General features: G+C 39.7%; 1 protein-coding gene and 1 long non-coding RNA gene across 2 annotated transcripts; both read right to left on the reverse strand.

Annotated features, from left to right (window-relative positions):
* Nucleotides 1-2,325: 2,325 nt before the first annotated feature.
* LOC148192470 (uncharacterized) lies at nucleotides 2,326-2,844 on the reverse strand. The gene is made up of 3 exons (XR_015782123.1): nucleotides 2,774-2,844; nucleotides 2,542-2,665; nucleotides 2,326-2,420 (listed from the first exon to the last, which is right to left on the reverse strand). It is a non-coding gene; the product is annotated as an uncharacterized LOC148192470 (long non-coding RNA).
* A 10,385-nt stretch (nucleotides 2,845-13,229) lies between these two features.
* LOC124845466 (protein WHAT'S THIS FACTOR 1, chloroplastic) lies at nucleotides 13,230-15,417 on the reverse strand. The gene is made up of 2 exons (XM_047322569.2): nucleotides 15,265-15,417; nucleotides 13,230-15,067 (listed from the first exon to the last, which is right to left on the reverse strand). Exon 2 carries the CDS (start codon nucleotides 15,023-15,025, stop codon nucleotides 13,538-13,540), a length of 1,488 nt encoding a protein of 495 aa, XP_047178525.2. The 5' UTR covers nucleotides 15,026-15,067; nucleotides 15,265-15,417; the 3' UTR covers nucleotides 13,230-13,537.
* Nucleotides 15,418-22,262: the final 6,845 nt, after the last annotated feature.

Genomic DNA, 22,262 nt, shown 5'->3' on the forward strand with positions numbered 1-22,262 from the left:
ATAAAGTCGTTTAAAAATGAATGTAATACTTACACCCATTTTGGCTCTAATGATCCACAATCGGCACAATACCTGTTCCCAGCTTGACGCATCAAATTGTCTAATCTTTTCTGCGGTCCTTCTTATACATACAGGGAAATTAAAATATATATATTTTATATATATATATATAATATATATTAAAGTTATAAATTATGTAAATTTCTCTAGTAAAATTTATCCCCAACACATTAATATTTGCAATTGAAAAGTACAATAAAGACAATATCAGACTACCTTGATGAAAACATTAAAAAAAACACATTAAACATATAAAAATATTTGGTTAAGACGAAGAAAGAAGAATTCGAAATTTACCAAAGAAAATAAATTCTACAAAATATTCCGATCATTTCACTAAATATTCTAGTAACATAGTCGTAGTTCTTAAGGTTGTGTTACACAAACTAGTTAAAATATTAACTTTAATTATTTTTAATTAATTTTTCAATAATGCTCTTATATCGTTTTAGTATAATTTTTGTCCAGAATATCACTCAAAATAACTTATTTTGTTTTTGTATGATAACGTGTCAATTTTTTTCTTAGAATTATTTACCCTTTTTGTAATTTTTTCTTCTTCTTCCACCAGAGAGCAGAATGTGAAATAGAAAAATTGAAAGATTTTTTCTCATTTCAATAAAAATAAGATTTTCATTATATATTGCAATCTAAAAATTTTCATCACCACCACAGCCACAATAAGAAATTAGATAAAGAGGTGAAATTCATTTGTAATCTCATACGAAGAGTGTTTTAATTATTTTTAAAATTTTCTAAGTAATGCACATTTTGTGAGTAATGCACATTTTGTAACTCTCTTAAGTTGATAGAAAGAAAAATGTTTTTTTTTTTGGATTTGAGTCTCTTTGAGATTTCTCTTTCTTTCATTATCTTTTATATTGAGAAGTCTTTTCAAATGGTAAATTTACAGTTTACACTTTTCCTTTTTCCTCGTTGAAAGGAGGGTATTTCTTCTTAATAATGTTTTCCATCCCTTATAATAATGTTTTTCATCCCTTATAATAATGTTTTTCATCCCTTACAATGTGGTTGAACGAGACAATTTAATAAAGTAGTTCATTTATTTGGTGAATTTGAAATTCTTTAAAATAAAATAAGTTGTTTGGATGTGAAAATTAGAAAAAAGAATTTAAAATTTAGGAATTTTGAAAAGGTACTTCAAATAACTAAAAAAAATATGAAAATCATTTAAAAAATAAAGAAATTAAAATTTCAGAACTAGTTACTTTTTCTTTTTTAGAGGTATCAATTTGACCTATGATTTATGAGTGAGTCTCAACTCACTTCAAAATAAATTCCCATTATATTTGTATATTAGGTTGACCTTTGACCAGGTTGACTCGATTAAATCTCCTGTGCTAATCGATTTGGCTTAACGTTCAATTTAGTTGCTTGACGTGGATCAACTCGGTTTGACCTTTTATTTGGTCGACTTAACCCGATTCTTCGGCTTGACCAACTTGAATCAATCTTTAGCCTAGGTCATCTCAAGTCAACCTTCTTCCGAGTCAACTCAGGTTGACCTTTGGTTCTAATAAGCTTACTCAACTTTTGACACAGCCAACTCGACTCTTCGAACTAACTGACTCGAGTAAACCATTGTTCCAACTTGGCTTGATCTTTGATTCGATCCAACTCAATATGATTTTTTGACCTAGTTGATTTTGCTTGACTTTTAGTTCAAGCTGACTTGACTTGACTTTCAGCTTAATATGACTCGACTTAATTTGTAGTCCAAACTGTTTCAGCTTGATATTTGGTTCGAGTAAACTCAGTTCGATCTTCGATTCAGAGTAATTATTTTGGTTTTTGTTATTCTTTTGGACATGTGAATTTTTTTATGTGAATTTTTTTATCTTGTGGACTTTTTGACTTTGATCCATCTAGACTAAAACGGGATAAACTAAAGTGATAACTCTACTTTCTATACACATTATACATATATATTATTGAAAAAAATTAAATTATTAAATATTATTTTAACATTTAAATTTAACTATTTTTTTTTGTAAATTTTAATTTTAAAATACATATTTTTAATATGAAATTTTATCTTAGAAAAATTCAATTACTCTATTCAAAAAAGAAAATTAACATACAAAATATTTAAAAAATATTAATAATGATATTTAAATATTATATATTTCAACTTGTTGTGTATTTTAATTTCTTAAAATTATTGAAAAAGGTGTCTCCGATACATGATAAACTAACAAAAGAGTATTCAACATAACAAAGAAAAACAAGATGAAAGTATATATTACCAGAAGACATCCATCGTTCTCTTAGATTGTGAGCATTGAGATTAGGTGTTTCTGAACAAAACAGATCATAAAGACAAGATCCTGATCCTGATCCTACAATTAACCATTTCATTTAATACTTAGCACCACATGCTCTCATCATGGTTTACAACATTCTTATTGGTAAAATCTAATTATACTAATAATAAATTCAGACATTAATAGAATCAAATACCTGATATGCCATTGGTACTATGATGTTCTCGTTGAACAGACATCTCCATTTTTAAATATTTAAAACCAATTCAAAAGAAATTGAGGCTATAACATTGGAATAGCTATGTCTGTCAACTGCTCCTCTGCAAATTGCGTGAAGAAACATAAAAACATGACCAATAAGAATAAAATAAGAATGGTAAAAAAGACAATAAAAGAAAATTGTTTTTGGAATATATAGAAAATCTTACAAATTAAATAATCTCCTTTCTCATGGCATTCGTCAATGGCAGCTTATTCTCTACACCAGATGGAAGTCAATTGAATTTTGTTAGCCATTGTAGCAACACAAGGAATTGGAACATTTTCAAACAATGATGAAATCGTGAAATTTGATATAATTGATCTAAAAAGCTAAAAAGAATTTGAATTTATGTTATGAGAAAATGCATTATTCCTAATTCGTATGAAAAGTGAATGGGAAAAGTACCATAGAACATTGATGTTCATAGAGAAATAGTTGAACGCGCTTCATGGGGGCGAGTTGAATCTTGTTCATGACAAAGCAACGTATATTTATCCAACACACATTGCTACATCAATTCCTCAACTACTACCATAAATAGACATTTTCCAATCTTATCATTACCAACAGTCATTAAAATATGTATACTTATTATCACATCATATCCATTACAACTCAAAAATCATTTTTCATTTCATCTCTCCAAACACATCCTAATAAGAGCAAAGGAAGATTTTTAAGTTTTATGAACTTACCTTAACAAAATCTTCCACTTCCCTTGCTGCTTTTTCATCTCACTCTTCCTCAAATCTTTTCCCATTCTTCAGAGGCCATGTTGTCTCAAACAGAAGGTATATATGTATATATAATTATATATATATATATATATATATATATATATATATATATATATATTATCTAATATGCATTATTCCAATATTTGAGGTTGTGGTGTGCATGTTTTAATGTTTGGGTCAACGGGTGCTCTTGCAAGCTGTCACATGCTATTCGTCTTCATATTTTTTGTTTATTCAGTATTTTGCTCATGACATAAGAACTATTCATTAAAATAATCAGGAATTTATCAATGAGTAATTCTGAAAGGACTAATAGTGATGAAAATGTAATATTTAAAAATGAATGAGACATTTGTGTGATGTGTTTTTTTTTTTTAAAAAAATAGGGACTTCGATCGATTCTAATTTAAGAATAGAATACATTATGGTCTTTAATTTGATCTTCTGATAAAATTAAATTCCTATGGTTACATTATCTGAAGTGATATTAGATTTGGATTTTTGGAATTTAAAACTAATAAATGAAATAAAGAAAATTTTACTATTTTTTATAGTGAGTTTTCTCAATTCTTAATATTGTATTTAAATTATAAGATATTTTTACTAAATTAGATATTTATGAACGAATAGGTATAATAAATATCATCATGAACTACTAACAAGTTGGTGTTACAATACGTAATCCAAACTCATAAAATATTGAAAATTAGAGAAATGAAGTTTTCTATAAAAATTAATTATACTTGATAAAAAAAATCATTGTTATTCTTGGATTAACCTTTTAAGCCATTTATTAAAAATTTAAATTTATTGTTAAATTTTGAAAAGTCAAATTTGTTAAATGTACTCTACAAGTATAAGGAAAGATTTGTATTTCTGATGTGAACATTTATTCCAAATCCTAAAGCTTCTCAAAATGTTTGATTGATCTGAGTTAAGTGATAGAAATATAAAGATGATATAATTCACAATATCAACAATTTAATTAATTAGGTTAGTGTTGAAAAAGAAAAGAGGTTAAACTCAAACCATGGAGAGATTAATTGATTTTAAACAAAAATGATTTTTCAAGGTTTCATAAATAGATCATAAAGATTTTTATGAATCTTGTTACTTTATTTAGAATGAGATATAAGTATCACATCAAACACCTAAAATAAAGCCAATGGGGGTACTGGGAGGCCGAGGAGTTGAGGCCTTGGAGGCCAGGAGGCCGGTCGGTTGTGGACCTGGGAGGTCAGGGGGTAGAGGCCTTGGAGGCCGGTTGGTTGTGGACCTGGGAGGCCGGGGGTAGAGACCTTGGAGGCCGGGAGGCCAGTCGGTTGTGGACCTTTGGAACGCCCCGGTCGGGTGACATAGTGTTCCGCGCATATACTTGGGCTTCTGGTCACGTCGGACGGTAGTGGTTCTTCGGAAAGAACTCCCCGTTCACCGCCTGGGCCAAGCTGACAGTGGTTCTTCGGAAAGAACTCTCCGTTCATCAGCTTGGGCTTGTGGTCACGCCGGACGGCAGTGGTTCTTCGGAAATAACTCCCCGTTCACCGCCCGGGCCAAGCTGACAGTGGTTCTTCGGAAAGAACTCTCCGTTCATCAGCTTGGGCTTATTCTATGTTTGATGCCGGATGATGGAGGAGAGCTCGTTTTTACGCAGTCGTCCAATTATTTCGGGTTACCTGTATTAGGAAGAGAACGTAATCAAATTTGAAGTTTAAAGAAAGTAGATAATTATACCCTGTAAGGTAGACCGATCAGTTGAAGATGCTCTGATGAGAAGGATTGTTCCGAGAGAGCATTTCCAAGAATAACCGTGCGTGGCCCAGGAGAACTTCCTAGCAGACGTTGATGACCGTGCGTGGCCCAGGAGTTCTTAAAGAACTAGTAGACGAAATCTGTTCGGCCGAGTTGTTGAATGCTGGAATACTTGACGCCATGAAGGACGGACGATAGAGGCCTGAAGGCCAAGTACTCGAGTGGCAGAACGATCCAGTTCTTGTGAGGCCGAACGGCCAAATACCTGAATGTTGAGGCCACAGAATACCTGAATGTTGAGGCCACAGAAGATCGAACAGTGGAGGTCGAGCGACCGGACACCAGCAGGAACGAACGGCTGAAACGAATGCATGGGAGGCCGAATTGCCGAATGCATGTGAGGCCAAATGGCCGAAATGAATGCACGAAAGGCTGAACGGACAAATTAATGGACAAACGTATGTGGGGCCCGGGAGACCGAACGGTTGAACCCGTGAGGCCAAACGACCAAACATCTGAATCATATGGCCGAACGGCAGATGCCTCTGGAGGCCGAGTCCCTGAGGCTAGAATTGGCTGACAAGTTGTAGCCTTTAGAGGCCGAATTGTTGGCTGACTATCTGCGAAGCCCAAAAGTTTGGTGCCATATTTGGCTAAGTGTCTGCAAGGCCAGATTATGGAATTACCTGAGACCAAGGTATGGCCGAGCGGCAGAATCCGGATGACCAATCACGAGCTTGGGCCTATCAACCGAACGTACTAGGCCAAGGAGATCGAGCGAGTAAGGCCCTTACAGGCCGAATGCGTGGGGCCTCTGTTCACCGAATGGTTAAAGAAGCGAGGCCGCGAGGCCGAATCGCTTCTGTCGAACGCCTGAGGCCACGTTTGGTGAAGTTCCTGTTAGAATAGGTTTTGAGGATTTACCTAAGGCCAATGCATTGGCCGAGCGCGCGTATGGTGAAGAGTCAATGACAGTACGCATGAGGCCAATCGGCAGAACGGGCAGGACTGATTTGTTGGATTGTCGAGGCCGGGCGTAGAACGACCGGTAGTTCAGGTTGAACGGCCGGGATGACCAAATGCTGAATGCCAATTAGGCTAAGTACCTGAGGCCTAATGGCCAAATGGTAGAGGTCGAACACGTACCTTGCAGGCCAAATGGCCAGATGGCGGATGCCAAATTTGGTTGAGGCCGGACGGCCGAGACTTGAGGGTTGATAGCCGACAGCTGAGGCCAAATGGCTGAGAGCTTGTTGAGGCCGGACGGTCGAGAGTTGAGCCGAATTGCTAGATTCTAGATGCCAAATTTGGCTAAGTACCTAAGGCCGGATGACCGCTTGGTAGAGGTCGAATACGTACCTTGGAGGCCGAATGGCCAGACGGATGATGTTGGACGACCGAGAGTTGAATACCAAATCTGGCTAACGTTGAGGCCGGACGGCCGAGACTTGAGGCTTGATAGCCGACAGCTGAGGCCAAATGGCAGAGAGCTTGTTAAGGCCGGACGACCGAGAGTTGAGCCGGATTACCAGATGCTAGATGCCAAATTTGGCTAAGTACCTAAGGCTGGATGGCCGCTTGGTAGAGGTTGAATACGTACCTTGGAGGCCGAATGGCCGGACGGTTGATGTCGGACGACCGAGAGTTGAATGCCAAATCTGGCTAAGGTTGAGGCCGGACGGCCGAGACTTGAGGCTTGATAGCCGACAGTTGAGGCCAAATGGCCGAGAGCTTGTTGAGGCCTGATGGCCGAGTACTTGAGGCTGAACAACCGGGAGTTGAGGTCGAACGGCCGGGAGGTGAGGCCGGATGGCCGGGGAAACGAGGCCACGAAGTCGAATGGTCTTGACCGAACGGCTGAGGATGCGCCGCCGAACGGTGGAGACTGAGTTTTTAGGTTGATGAAGCCAAGTGCAAAGGGCTGAACGGTGGAAGTTGACGTTCTTCTGAGGTGCCCCTCATTGGTTCCTTGTGTTTACAATGGCGAATACCCACTCGGCCCCACGGTGGGCGCCAAATGTTTCGACCGGATCTGGTGGGACCCTGTTAAAACACTCACAAACGATGAAGATTGGCGGACGGATGATTTCGCATGCAACGGATCGGACGGACGCTTGATGGCGGGCGGCTGATTTCTCACCAGCCGAAGCAGATCGAGTGACTCTGGCACTTGGGAGCACTAGGAGCTGACGAGAACAGGACGGACACTGCTGAATCCCACGAACTGAAGAAGACCGGGCCAAGACCGGACGGACACTGTAAGACCCTAGAACCTCAAGAATTTACCGAGTTGTAAAAAGTTCAAGTTATAATGTGTTTCGGTAAATTAGTGGAGGCCGAGATACGAGCGTACTGAATCTCCCCTGCTCCCTCCAGTGGTGCTGTTGTTGTCGCGTCTCCTTCTTGTATGAAGCTCTTTGAAGGAAAATGGGCTGGGTACCTGCAAAGGTACTCCGACGCTCAAGTTAGAAAAGGGTGGATCGAACCTCTCTCAGTTCAAAAGAAGAAGAAGATTAATATTCTCTTTCTTAATTTCTTTCTAGGGGAAAAACGTACCTTTCTTCCTTCAGTCTTTTCATATTTATCCTAGTAATGAAAATAAACCGGTTACCTTAAAATCCGGTTGGTTGAGAATCTGACTTTCTGGAAAATACAACCGTTAAGTCGTACTTGATAATGGGTCAGTTGACTCCGTGGTTGGTGGCGTTATAACCGAACACATCCAACCGCTTGCTTCTTAACTTCTTAGGATTAAGATGTCAGTTTTGACTAAAGTTGACCGATCGCCCATTAGTTTAATTATTGGACGATCGTCAGAAAACGATCGCTTATGATGGTTGATGTTAAGGGCGGCGACAGGCCACATAGGATAAAATTGACCGAGCGCCCTTGACATCAATCATTAGACGCTCGTTGAACAACGATCGCTTATGATGATTGATGTCAAGGGTGATGACGAGCCACATGAGATATCTCTAAACGATCGTTCCTCTTTATAAGTAGACGATCGTTTATAGTCGTCCGTAAACTGCTTATCTTCAGTAGTCGAGTCGTCCGTAAACTGGTTATCTTCAGTGGTCGTCTGTGTTATCAGTCGATCGGCTCAGGTAATATACCATACATAATGTAAAATAGAATGCTGTCAAAGTTTGACATGGTTTACAATTTTAATTATAACTTTTTGTAGAAAATATCAATTGAGTTGATCAAAGAGCTTCAATTTGAGTACCCATACGCGTATTTTCGACTTCGGGAAGGGGGTCAACCGGACGATCAAAGTTGCTACAATCGTGGTGTTGGGGGACTTGCGCCCAGCGCCCTTTCCTATGTGGCGCCCAGGCGCGAGGCTTGCGCAAAAAGTGGCGCCCAGCGCCTCTGGTGGGGCGCCCGGGCGTGAGCGTATCAGCTTTCAGATCTGAAATAAGTGGGAATTGCGTGGAAAGTTGGGGAATATGCTCCATAATCATAATGTTCGTCCCTTGGGCCAGAGAGGAGCGTGGGCAGACCTCCTTTCCAATTATTAAGTACTTCTTAGTGGATTAAGGGGCCATGGTGTCTCTTGGGCACATCTACAAGTGTGGGAAAAAGGAAGAAATGGGTTCTGCACTTGTGGGAGTGAAGTTGTTGCTGCAAAATCCGTGAGAGAGGTGAAGTTGAGAGCTTCTAGAGTTGCAAGGTGTAACATCCCAAAAATACAGTAATAAAACCATATAATAGAATTGATTACAGTTAATAATAAATTAGTTCAGTCTTAACATTAAAGAAAACGTGCAGTTCTGACCGAACGTCCATAAACAGTAAGAGTTCAAATTTGACTTATACAACAATATGAAACTGACCGAACGGTTTACAAAAGGAATTACCGAACGGTTGTTCCTAACAAAAGAAAAGGTGACCGAATGACACCTTATACTAACTAAACTATACTACTAACCGAACGTACTACGGTTCGGCCTTAACTTCAACTTCCACGAGGTTCTCTTCCTCCAAATATTTCTCTTCCAGCGCCTCTTCCAGTAGCACGTCTCCTTCTGCTCACATCCACACGGATGATCATTGCAAGGACAAGGACGGACGTACAAACGAGACAACACAAGGAAAAACACAGGGTAAGCTTATGTAATTTAATTCAAGCAATAACATACATTTATCACATTCAAACACATCAAATACATCTCAACGAACGATTCAAGCAAGGCCTACTACTAGACTGACCGTCCGGACTGTATGAATTCTGTGTAGCTACGACGTTCGTGCACCCGGGTGATGTAGTAACTGGAATTCTCATCAGCTGCCACCCGAGGTTAGTCCGTTCCGTCCAAAGTACCCCTAAGGACTAGGACCTCCTGCCGTTCCCACACATGATCTACCCTCCTCTACGTGAGGACGAGTACTCACGGAACATCAGGATGAACCGCCAGCCAAGCATTACCACATTCATACTTTACAATTTCAATATTCATCATGAGTCGTTCCTCCCCGGAACACTCGTTCAACTTCACATCATTTCATTCATATCATATTCTCTTCCTATTTCATTCATAATCATTCCCAATTCCATCTTTCATTATCACTTTTCTCAAATTCATCTTTCATTGCCAATAAGTTAAATTTCATCTTTGTTCAAAGGTTTATAAAGACACCAGATACCGAACGTTCTATCCTCCCTCAGAACGAGGACGAACGCTTGGGACGAGACAGATAGGTCTCCAGTTCCAAAATAGAATAAGACCGAGAGGTTTACTGTCGGTTTGAGAGAGAAACCGAGCGTAATAGATATAGCAAGGAACGAATGAACCGAATGTTCATTACAAAGTGAAACAATTATATGAACTGACTCTTGATAACTCTGACCGAACGCTGAAAAGACCTCGCCAAAGGCTACGACTCTATGCTGGAACCAATCGATACAGACACTCCAAGATATTCCAATAATAATACTTAGAAGCATTCATATGAAGAAACCGAACGTTATGAATGTTTAGCTTATTTGAATTTACCTCAAGAAATCCGAATGTCAGTCAATGACCGAGCACGGTAGAGAAGAAATTCTATTGAAATTAGACGAACGCTGTTTTTCATCAATATAGGTTATATAAGAAACGAGAACGAGCGCTTGGTGTAAGACCGAGTACTACTCAGTACGAGCGCTTGGTGTAAGACCGAGCACCACTCAGTACGAGCGCTTGGTATAAGACCGAGCACCAATAAACTTATAATAACATACTTGATAAATATAATAAGATACTGTCGAAGTAGTGATTACTAACGACGAAAATATACCATTTCACATATATATATAAATTGAGTTTATCAAAGGATACCCAGATACAACTGTGCTTAGCCGAACGCTCAAGCATAGTATTATAACACGAGGACGCTCGTCCTCCACTAGGATTCTCTCCAAATGAAAGAATCCCATTTCAACTATGTTCACCAGGTGAACCGAGCGGTCAATGACCGTTCAGGAACGAACGTATACTTTTATATGAGAAATTTCATACCAGAATCATTTCTTTTCAAACTCATTTTCTAACATATATTTTCATACTTTATACATTCATATCAAATTCAACTTTCACACTCCAACAATCCATATCATGTAAGTTTCATATAATTCATACATTATAACATAACTCAGCCATATTTCATTTCATCTCAGTAAATAAACCAACGTTCTTTCAATCCATTCATATTAATCATCATGCATCAATACCATTCAGTCAAATAACGAACGTTCATGCATTACGACAACATACAAATACCAATTAAATTAAATAAGCTTCCCTTACCTCTGAGCGTGAACGTACGTCCTACAGAATGAGACTCAGTTCGCCGAACTATGATTCTTTCTACCCTCAACGCTCAACCACTCTTCGAACTAAAATAAAACAACAATCCAAACTCGTTCAGAATGAAACTAAGGACCCATGCAACCAGAACTTGGTTTGCATGTTTTCAAGAACGAACGGTTAAAGACAAGGAAAACTTACCCGTTCAGAATTTGAAACCAATCGGAACAAACTAAAGCTTGGGACGCTGGAAGTGTTTTTACGGTCTTTGAATGATGATCGGAGAAAAGAAAGAGTGAGTTTTGGTAGAGAGAAGGGAGGGTTTTCTAGAGAGAAGAAGGAGAAATGGAAAGTCAGAGTTTGAAAAGGAGAAGGTGCATGCAGAAGAGAGTGGGTACGAGTTTTCAGAAAATCACTTTTGTTTTCCCCCGTCCAAACGGACGTCCGCTCTCCTGTTGACACCTGCCTTCCACTATCTGATTTTCGAAACTTCGCTGGTTGACACCTGGCGTCCGCTCAGAGGGGTTTTGGGTGCGTTTTAAATGAGATTAGACAGGTGGGGTTTGGGTGGGGTTTTCCGAGGTCTGACACAAGGAGGCCAAGGTGCTGCAAGTCTTGTGAAGATGGATTCAAGGTTTTGCAAAGGAAGTCTTCAACAGGTAAGGGGTTTAACTTGGGATATAACATAGTGTATGATGGGCAGAAGGTAAGGGGAGCTAGATCTATTTCTTTGATTTTTGAAATATACTGTGTTTGATGCAAATCTGGGAATAAGGGGGTGAAAAATGGGGTTTCTGGAAATCTGGTGCGATTCTGCAGAATTCTGCAGAGCGCGCGTTGTCCAAATTGCTCGACCAATTAGTGGTCGGCAAACTATCCTGAGCGTTCGGTCTTCGTGAAATAGTGATCGTCGGCGTTTGTCCTTAAATTGGTATTCTCAGAGAGTGATCTTAAGCGTTAGGTCTTGGTTATGTATTGGTAATTGTAAGCGTTCGGTTTTGATGAGGTATTCTCAGGTTTAGCTTGTAACGTTCGGTTGTTAGGTGTTACCGTTTGGTTAAGCCTTGATTTTGTTACCGTTCGGTTAGGTGTTGATTTATGTCGTTCGGTCAGAGTTTATTTTTAATACAGTTCGGTTGATATCTGATTTGATAGTATCCGGTTAAGCATTGATCTGTTACCGTTCGATCTTGAATGTTAAGTACCGTTCGGTTAGGCTTTGTCTTGGTACCGTTCTGGTAGGTGTTATTTTGGTAGTCAAATTTAGTAACGTTCGCTCTAAGAGTTCAATTGGTACCTTACAGTTAAGGGTGAGTTTAATACCGTTCTGTTAAGTGTTGAATTAGTACCGTTCGGTCAGAATTGGATTTAATACCGTTCCGTCAGGCTTTGATTTAATACTGTTCGGTGAAGTGGTGATGTGGTATTGGTCGGTCATGTGTTAAGTTTTGATAATTCGGCCAGGATTCTAGACGATCGTCCAGTACTTTAGGTGTTCGGCAAAGTGACCTAGGGATTCGACCAAGACTCAAAACGTTCGTCCTAATGGTGTCCGGTTTAATAGTGTTTGATTTTGAGTGTTCGGTCTTGATATATTAGTGAGTATAAGCGTTCGTTCTTAACTTGGTATTTTGGGTAGCAATCTTGAGCGTTCGGTTTTAAGTAGGTATTCTTAGGTTTGAGCATTCGGCCTGGGTTTAATTGTGATTGTGAGCGTTCGGCCTGGGTTTAATTGTGATTGTGAGCGTTCAGGCTTAAGTTGGTATTTTTAGGTTTGGATCTTGAGCGTTCGGCCTTGGTTTAATTGTGATTGTGAGCGTTGGGCCTTAAGTTGGTATTTCGGCCTTATATATATTATTTCACGTATTATTATTATTTTATATATATTATATATAATAGAAAAAATCGAAATCAATTCTTTTATATATATCTGAAAAATCGATTCTCGCATCTCCAGTGTCACGTGCTGCCCAAAATCTATTTCCGTTGTGCATTCTTAGCTCACCAAGACACACTCCAATGGCATCCAAGAGCAGCAGCACCTACACAACAGGGTACTTGTGTCAATTTATACAAGTAGAGATATCTTTCTTGTCACATCTCCTCACCCCACCGTGGAACCACTATCAGTAAAAACAAATAAAGGCTAAGAGTGACATAGCCTGAACACATAAGGTCCCCTCACCCTAAAGTTATACAAGAAATTTGAGGCAATGGTTTAATTTGTTGTTATGGTGTCAAAGCTGCAACAACAGTTAGAAGACTTTTGTATCATGGTATACTACAGATAAATTTGCTCTCCTATAAGTCAATCACGAACCTTAACCCACCATAGACAGTAACCTGACACTTCGAAAACATAGAATAGAAATTTGCCAAGATCACTCTTGGGACAGAAAAACAGCAATTGGAAATAATTGGAGGAGCGAATTTCTATAGTTAACCCCTCTTTGAGCTTCAACTTTTGCTTCAACTTTATCATATGTACACAATCTTACACCGAATAGTCTTTCAATTAATATAGTAAATAGTAAAGCATGGATCAGGCTCCCAATCATGGTACGGTGGATGCAATCTGGAACCATAAATTACCATTTGAAAACTTTACTGCTTTACTTGTGTGGGAAAAAACTATGTTCTACAAATTAAAAACTACCAAGGCTGCATCTGAGGTTCATCCAAACCATGTTGAATAGGAAAAGGTTCCGCAGTCCAGAATTCTCCATAATTGCTTTGGGAGAAAATCTTGTCTCCTTGATCATCATCATCATCAGCCTCGAAATCCAACTCCTCAAATATATTCTCAAAACCATCATCATACACATTCTCAAAATTGTCGATCCCAATATTATCATCGTAATCATCATCACTGTCAGAATTATTTTGATCAGCTTCATTCAAGCTGCCAATATCTTTCCTAAACCTACTCTTCCTTCTCTCTCGTCTCATTCTCTTGGACTCCCTAGCCAAGTCCATCCATTTATCCTGTATGGATAAAATCTCTTCCTTCTCCAATAAGTCACCCTTCTCACCAAACCCCTCCACCAAGAAAACTGAATGTCGTTGCCCTTTCAAACTCACATAAAACAATTCCGGGTGCCTTATTATCATCCCTCTCAACTTGTTTGGGAAGCCAAAGTCCTTTCTGAAATGAGTCAAGTGGTCTATTAAAGTCCTCTTTTCAATTGTCATTGCAAGAATCTCCCTTACTACTGCACAAGATCTCTTTTCTGCCTCTAACGATTCCTTGGAAAAAGCCTCAGCAGGATTCCTATAGGGGCAAACTTCTGGCATTTCTTCAAATCTCAGCAAGAAATCCTGGTGACGTCTCTTTAAATTAAGCCCCTTTCGAAGCCTCAATTGCTTGAACTTCAAAGGACGATCAACTATGAAACCAGGATCACGGGATGCACGAGGCGGCAAACACTTTGCCAAGTTGACATCCCAAGATACAAGCTCAAGTGCACGGCCATAGGGCGTGTCAACAGTCCTGAATTTCTCCGGATGATCATTGCACAACCTGGACCTAAAATTAGGAGGGAGACCAAGATGTGGAGCAAAGTGAACCAATTTGGACAGAAGTAACTTGCGGCGAGAAGATAGCATAAGAAGCTTTTGCAGTTTCGCAGCCAACATGTTGGAAATGGAAGATTGAAAAGCCAGTTCCTCAGCAGCAACAGCAGCCGCAGCTGGGGTCAATCGAACACAGAGTTTGGGATGTAACTTGGTAGCATTGAGTGGTTTGGGAGGCCATGACATATTGAAGAGTTCAAAAATGGATGGATATCTATGAATCATAGAAAGTATAGAACGAGGCTTGGGAAGACCAAGATAAGAACGGCATTTACACAGAATATGAACTGGAATATAATGTTTCGATTTAGAGAGAAGTAAAGTTTTTAACTTTTGAACAAACCTAACCCTATACTTCATGACAACATGCTTATCGAGTGCACGGTCATGGACAAGTTTTATAGAGGAACAAGAAATTGAAACAGAGACATTTTGGAGACGGTTACCCGTTTTCAATTTCTCGTTGATCGAAAAAGATGAAGGTTTTGTTCCGCCATGAACGAAACTGGAACTTAGGGAAGCAACTGGTTTGGGATTGCCGAATGAAAGAGGGAGGCAAAGTGCCATGTTTAACGCTTCAACCACTCAAGATAACACACCATAACATACCTGAAAATGACAAAAAGAACAAAAATATTACAAGAATGAAATGTTATTGAGACAGAACACCAAATTCTTACAGCATAACAAGAAGACCAAATTCTTATAGCATAACAGGAACACCAAATTCTTATAATATTGAATTTGTATAGAAAATTTAAAGACAGAATTATGATTTCAATTAGAATAAAGCTTGTGTCGATTACACGGCAAAGAAGTGGTTAGCAAGGCAAGAAATGTGCTTTTCCGGCGAGGCAGAGAGGGTTTAAGAGAAAAGAGAGAGTAGGGTTTCTTCCGTCGAGGCCGTGAGGGAAGAAGGAGAATTTTATTCAAATTGAAAAAAAAAAACTAAGTTCTGATAAAAGTACTGTAACATTACTCGGACAGCTTATCTTCTCCCAAGTAAATAAGATGACATAAATAAAATAATAATCATGATACTCAGATAACAAAAAAAGTTACTTAATTTAAATATATAAAATATTTGAATACTAAATAAATCAAATAAAATATAACAATTGAATAAAATTTATTAGAAAGGTTAATGAAAGGTATAACATTCTAAAATTGATAAAAAACATAGAACTAAACTATTTAAATAAAAATATATATTAACTTTATTGTATAATGCGTATAAGATTAAATAAAACTACACAAATTAAATTAAATTAAAATTAACTAGATAAGAATAGTTATCTTTTATAAACTAATTTGAGGATTTGTTGAATTTAGAGACCAATTAATCCCTTCTAGTTGAAGTAAATGGTTACTTTTAATTCCTAAAGATATACATTAATTTAATTTATAAGAGAATAATTTATTAAATTAGGCCTTAATATGTAAAAAGATGTGGAAATTTGGTTAAGTTTCATCAAATCATCTTATAATTCATGTTTAAATATTATTGAATAAGTAGCATGTTAATGATTAATTATATTAAATACGTTATTGGGGTTTAGCAATTGTCTTTATTAAAAAGAAAATTATGAATTAATATTAATTAATTTTAACAAAGTATTAAAAAGTTTAATTTTTTAAGAAAAATGTAAAAGGTGTAAGAACCTAGAAAATAGAGTATTAGAGTATATAGGTGTATTAAAATAATGAGAGGAGCAAGTTATTTTAAAATAATTTTATTATATAAATATAACTTTCTAAAGTTCGGTTCATTATCTAAAACACTTCTATCTCTCTAGAACACTATTCACATAAAGTTATTTGCCTTCTCTCTAGATTTTCTCTCTACTGAGTTATCTGTTCGGCGATCAGGAGGAACAACATAAGAAACAACAAGCGTCAAGGGGACCAATTCTGTCGAGGCCCAATCTGAACCGGAACAGGACACCGTACGCTCGTCCAGCACAGAATAGTGGGTCTCAAGCTTTGGTGGTTGCTGGACAATCAGGGCAACAGGGGCCGGTTAGATGTTTCCAGTGTGGAGGACCCCATTTCAGGTCATCATGCCCTCAGTTGATTGGAGGGAAATATTGCACTCGATGTAGAAGGAACGGCCATCTGGAGAACGAGTGCAATATGGGCGGACGTGCAGTGATGAGGCCGCCGAACGCTGGAAGAAATCAGCAAGGGAGAGGTGGACGAGCCTAGGCAGTTGGGCGTGTGTATGCTATTACTGGAGCAGAAGCAGCGAGCTCAGGTACGCTCGTCACTGGTACCTGCTTAGTTCATGGAATTCCTTGTTGCGTGTTATATGATTCGGGGGCAACACACTCCTTCATCTCGAAGGCGTGCGTTGATAAGCTGGGATTAACCGAGAGTGAGATGCAGTTCGACTTGGTGGTGTCAACCCCAGCGGCTGGAGAGGTGAGGACGTCTACCATGTGTGTTAGATGTCCTATTGAGGTAGAAGGGCGTAGATACAAGGTGAACTTAATATGTTTGCCTCTCAAAGACTTAGAAGTAATTTTGGGAATGGATTGGCTGAATACCAATCGCATTCTCATAGATTGTGGAGCTAAGAAGTTGGTGTTCCCTGAAGAAGATGAAGAGGATTTGGGTGTGACACTCGGCCAATTGAAAGAAGATATTATGGAGGGCGCGAGTTGTTTCTTGATTATGACGCATGAAGACAGAGAGGTGGCGAATAAGAGTTTTGAACGTTCGTCCAATAAGTATACTGAAGGACGAACGGTTGTGGACGAATTTCCGGACGTCTTTCCGGATGAAGTGCCAGGGCTACCTCCTGTTCGTGAAGTGGAATTCACGATTGATTTGGTAACAACCGCAGCACCCATATCCGTCCAACCATATAGAATGGCACTAGCTGAATTGGTTGAACTCAAGAAGCAAATTGAAGATTTAATGGACAAGAAGTTCATCCGCCCAAGCGTGTCACCTTGGGGAGCGCCCGTATTGTTGGTGAAGAAGAAGGATGGCAGCTCTCGGCTTTGTATTGATTATCGTCAATTGAATAAGCTGACCATAAAAAACAAGTACCCTTTGCCTCGAATTGACGATCTATTGGATCAATTGCATGGAGCGAGCGTCTTCTCCAAGATAGATTTGAGATCGGGCTACCACCAAATTCGGGTTAAGGAAGAAGACATTCAGAAGACGGCCTTCCGTTCACGCTACGGACATTATGAGTACGTGGTCATGCCGTTTGGTGTGACGAATGCTCCAGCAGTCTTCATGGACTATATGAACCGGATCTTCAGGCTGTACTTGGACAAGTTTGTGGTGGTGTTCATTGACGATATTCTCATCTACTCCAAGAGCTGTGAGGAGCATGAAGAACACTTGAGATTGGTACTTGGAGTGTTGAGAGAAAAGGAGTTGTACGCTAAGTTGTCCAAGTGCGAATTCTGGATGAAGGAAGTGCAATTCTTGGGTCATGTAGTATCCGCTGGTGGAATTTCAGTTGATCCAGCCAAAGTACGAGCGGTCTTGGAATGGGAGAGTCCGCGCTCGGTTACAGAAGTTAGAAGCTTTGTGGGGCTCGCGGGCTACTACAGGCGTTTCATAGAGGGGTTTTCTAAGATAGTAGCCCCATTGACCCAGCTGACCAGGAAGGATCACCCGTTCGCTTAGACCGACCGGTGTGAATCCAGCTTCCAAGAGTTGAAGCAGAAGCTGACGAGCGCTCCAGTTTTGGTGATTCCGGACACGGCCAAACCTTTCGAAGTCTACTGTGATGCGTCTCACCAAGGTTTAGGCTGCGTATTGATGCAAGAAAGACGAGCAGTGGCGTACGCCTCTCGACAATTGAAGACACATGAGAGGAATTATCCAACGCACGACCTTGAGCTGGCAGCGGTCGTCTTTGCATTGAAGATTTGGAGGCACTACTTGTATGGATCCGTTTTCCAAGTCTTCAGTGATCATAAGAGTCTCAAGTACCTCTTTGATCAAAAGGAGTTGAATATGAGGCAGCGGAGGTGGCTTGAATTCCTAAAGGACTATGATTTCGAGTTGCTTTATCACCCTGGTAAAGCGAACGTTGTGGCGGATGCATTAAGTAGGAAAGTGGTGCATGTGTCGTCCATGATGGTACGTGAGTTGAGCCTTGTGGAAAGCTTTAGAGACTTAAGGTTGCAGTTCAATTTAGAACCGGACAGCATCAAATGCTGCAACCTTAGGATATCCAGTAACGTGTTTGAGCGGATCAGAATGAAGCAACTTGAAGATGAAGAATTGGTGAAGATAAGAGGCGCGCTCGGCACATATCAGGCAAAGGAATTCAATGCTGGGACGGACGGCCTACTACGCTATATGGGTAGGACGTGCGTTCCAAATGATGGAGATCTGAAGCGGATCATCTTAGCCGAAGGACATCACAGCCGTCTTAGCATGCACCCTGGCATGACTAAGATGTATCACGATTTAAAGCAGTCGTTCTGGTGGCCAGGGATGAAGAATGATGTTGCACGTTTTGTGGCTTCATGTCTAACTTGTCAACGTGCCAAAGCTGAATATCAAAGACCGGGCGGCCTACTGCAACCTTTGGAGATTCCAGAATGGAAGTGGGACAGCATCTCAATGGACTTCGTGACACACTTGCCTCGCACATTCAAGAATCACGATTCCATTTGGGTGATAGTGGATCGTTTAACAAAGAGTGCTCACTTCCTACCCATCAACCTGAAGATGTCATTGACTAACTTGGCCAAGCTCTACATCAAAGAGATCGTTCGTCTGCATGGAGTGCCGTCCAGCATCATCTCTGACCGAGACACAAGGTTCACCTCTCGGTTTTGGCAGTCGTTGCAAAGTGAACTGGGCAGCAAACTCCAAATGAGTTCAGCGTACCATCCGCAGACGAACGGTCAATCCGAGAGAACAATCCAGACGCTTGAAGATTTATTAAGGACGTGCGTACTCGATCACATGGGCGTTTGGGATGAAGTCCTGCCGTTAGTGGAATTCACCTACAACAACAGCTTCCAGTCAAGCATTGGAATGGCTCCTTTTGAAGCTCTTTACGGACGTAAATGCCGCACACCACTTTGCTGGTTTCAAGAAGGAGAAAACATATTGACTGGACCAGAGCTCGTTCAACAAACGACTGAAAAGGTGAAGTTGATTCAAGAGAGGTTGAAGACGTCCAGAAGCAGGCAGAAGTCATATGCGGATAAGAGGAGAAGACCCTTAGAGTTCAAAGCTGGTAACCACGTTTTCCTAAGGCTGCATCCAACTACTGGAGTAGGAAGAGCGTTGAGATCAAAGAAGTTGTCTCCCAAGTTCGTGGGGCCATATCAGATTTTGAGAAGGATTGGACCTGTTGCATACGAGCTAGCCTTGCCTCCACAATTGTCCAACCTTCATCCAGTGTTTCACGTCTCTCAACTCCAAAAGTACGTAGTCGATCCCTCGCACATATTGGAGCTGGAGGACGTTCGTCTTCGACAAGACCGAACGCTAGAGATGAAGCCGATTCGCATTGAAGACGAACGCACTAAGTTATACAAGGGAAGGACGTTCGGTTGGTGAAAATGGTGTGGGATGAAAAGACGGGCGACTCTACGTGGGAAGTTGAAGATGCCATGAAGGACTTATACCCTCATCAATTTCCTGGTAAGATCTAATTTTCGAGGACGAAAATTTTTGTAGTTAGGGGGATTGTCACGTCTCATTAATTAGGAGAATGACTCACCTCTCTGCTTCCATCAATGCACTATGCCACGTAATTCAGTGCATTAAAATCCCATTCAGAAACCCATGCATTCAAAGCCACGTGTGACAGTAGAAAGTTCTGAAGTCAGGATTGGGAGCACAGGTGTCGGCATGGGAAAGTTCGTCCGTTTGGACGTGGATGAAACAAAAGTGTTTTCTGGAAAAATCAATTACGTTTCCTGCACGCACCTTCTTTCTCCCAAAAACTCAGATTTTCAAACTTTCTCCTTCTTCTCTCTAGAACCTCCATCTTCTCTCTACCATAACTCACCATTCTCTGCTCCGTTCACCTTTCAGCACCGTGAGGACGTTCCCTGCACCGAGAGCTCTATATTGAACCGAACAACTTCCAGTTCTGGTAAGTTTCACTTGGACGCTCGTTTCTGGAATTTCTGCAAACCTTATTCAGCTGCATGCATGGGTGTAAACTCAGTTCTTTCGTTTCTTTTTATTAATTTTAGTTGAAGAGTTTAAGAGGAGTGTTGAGAATAGAAAGCCACCTTTGGACGATTCAAAACCACTCTCTTTTAGAACGCACACTGCTAAGTCCGGGTAAGGGAAGCTTATTAGATTTAATTCTTGTGTTGTGCGTTGTTGCATGATTGTTCTGTGATGTTGCACTGTGTTGGATGAATGTTATATGAATTTTGGTTAAGTATGATTTTTGATATCAAATGTTAGTATATGATTTTGATGATGAGATGATGTATGAAAATGTATGAATTGTACTATGATATGAATGATTTAATGCATGAAAGTTTATACTGGAAAATATGATTACTGTATGTGGAATGTAAATATGAAAATCCTATGAAAATGAACGTTCGTATCGATACGGTCATTGACCGTTCGGTAGTCTTGGTAAATTCTTTGAAATAGTCGAACCCTTTCATTTGGAAAGGATTTCCCTTTGAGGACGAACGCCCTCTTATATATATAGCTTTACGTTTGAGCGTTCGGCCAAACGTAGACTTCAGGAGTGTTGTGTGAGAATTTGAGAAGCCTGAAAGTATATCTTTGAACTCTTAGTTAAATTATTAAGACATAAACTTTAAGTATCTGATCTATATTAAATCCCAAACTTCTATGATTTTGAACCAGTGAATAGTCTCAACCCAAAACGTACGTTCTAAGTGGCGCTCGGTCTTATACCGAACGCTCGTCCCAATACGTTCGTTATAAAGTAACGCTCGATCCTATGCCGAACGTTTGTTCCTTCAGTAATCGCCAACGAATCGAAATAGCGTTCGTCCTAAATTCTCCTAGCGTTCGTCCTAAAACTTAAATAGCGTTCGTCCTAACTTTCAGTAAATTTGTGTACCGCGTTCGGTCATTTACTGGCAGGCGGTTATTCCAATCAAATTGTTCTTAGTACATTTAGTACTCGTATTTTATCCTCATTCAGTTGAATTGAATCTGAAATCTTGTCAAGTGAATTATTCTAAGTTTAATTGTTCTAGAATCAGTTCATTTAACTGATTCAAATTTTAATAATGTTCGTCATGAAAGATGAGTCAGCTTGATTCCTTTGTAAATGAAGTCCCTTTGGTCTCATTCTTGACTTTCGTCCTCGTTATGAAGAGGATTGAACGTTCGTCTTTTTATACAAGTGGAACAAAGAATGAAAGTGTTAATAAGAGGTTGAATTAAGATGTGCGAATACTATAAGAGTTGAAATTGTGATTGTGGAATTTGAACGAGCGTTCCAGGGAGGAACGACTCTTGGTTGGAAATTGAGATTTGTAAGTATGAACGTGGTAAGCTTAGATGGTGGTTCATCCTGATATTCCGTGAGTGCTCATTCTCAAGTAGAGAGGAGTATGTCATGCGTGGGAATGGCAGGAGGTCTAGTCCATAACTGTAACTTGGACAGAAAAGACTAACCTCAGGTGGCTACTGATGAGCATTCAAGTTACCCCACCTGGGTGCACGGACGCCTTAGCTACACAGGATTCATACAGTCCGGACGGTCGGTCTAGTATCAGGATTTTGGATGAAATTTATGTATGAATTGAATGTATATGTTGTGAATGTACTTGCTGAATTTGATAAGTATGAAATATCTGTTTGACTT

This window comes from Vigna umbellata, chromosome 9 (assembly GCF_029865625.1).
Source record: "Vigna umbellata cultivar VRB3 chromosome 9, Vumbellata_1.0, whole genome shotgun sequence".
In the NCBI taxonomy this organism is placed as follows: domain Eukaryota; kingdom Viridiplantae; phylum Streptophyta; class Magnoliopsida; order Fabales; family Fabaceae; genus Vigna; species Vigna umbellata.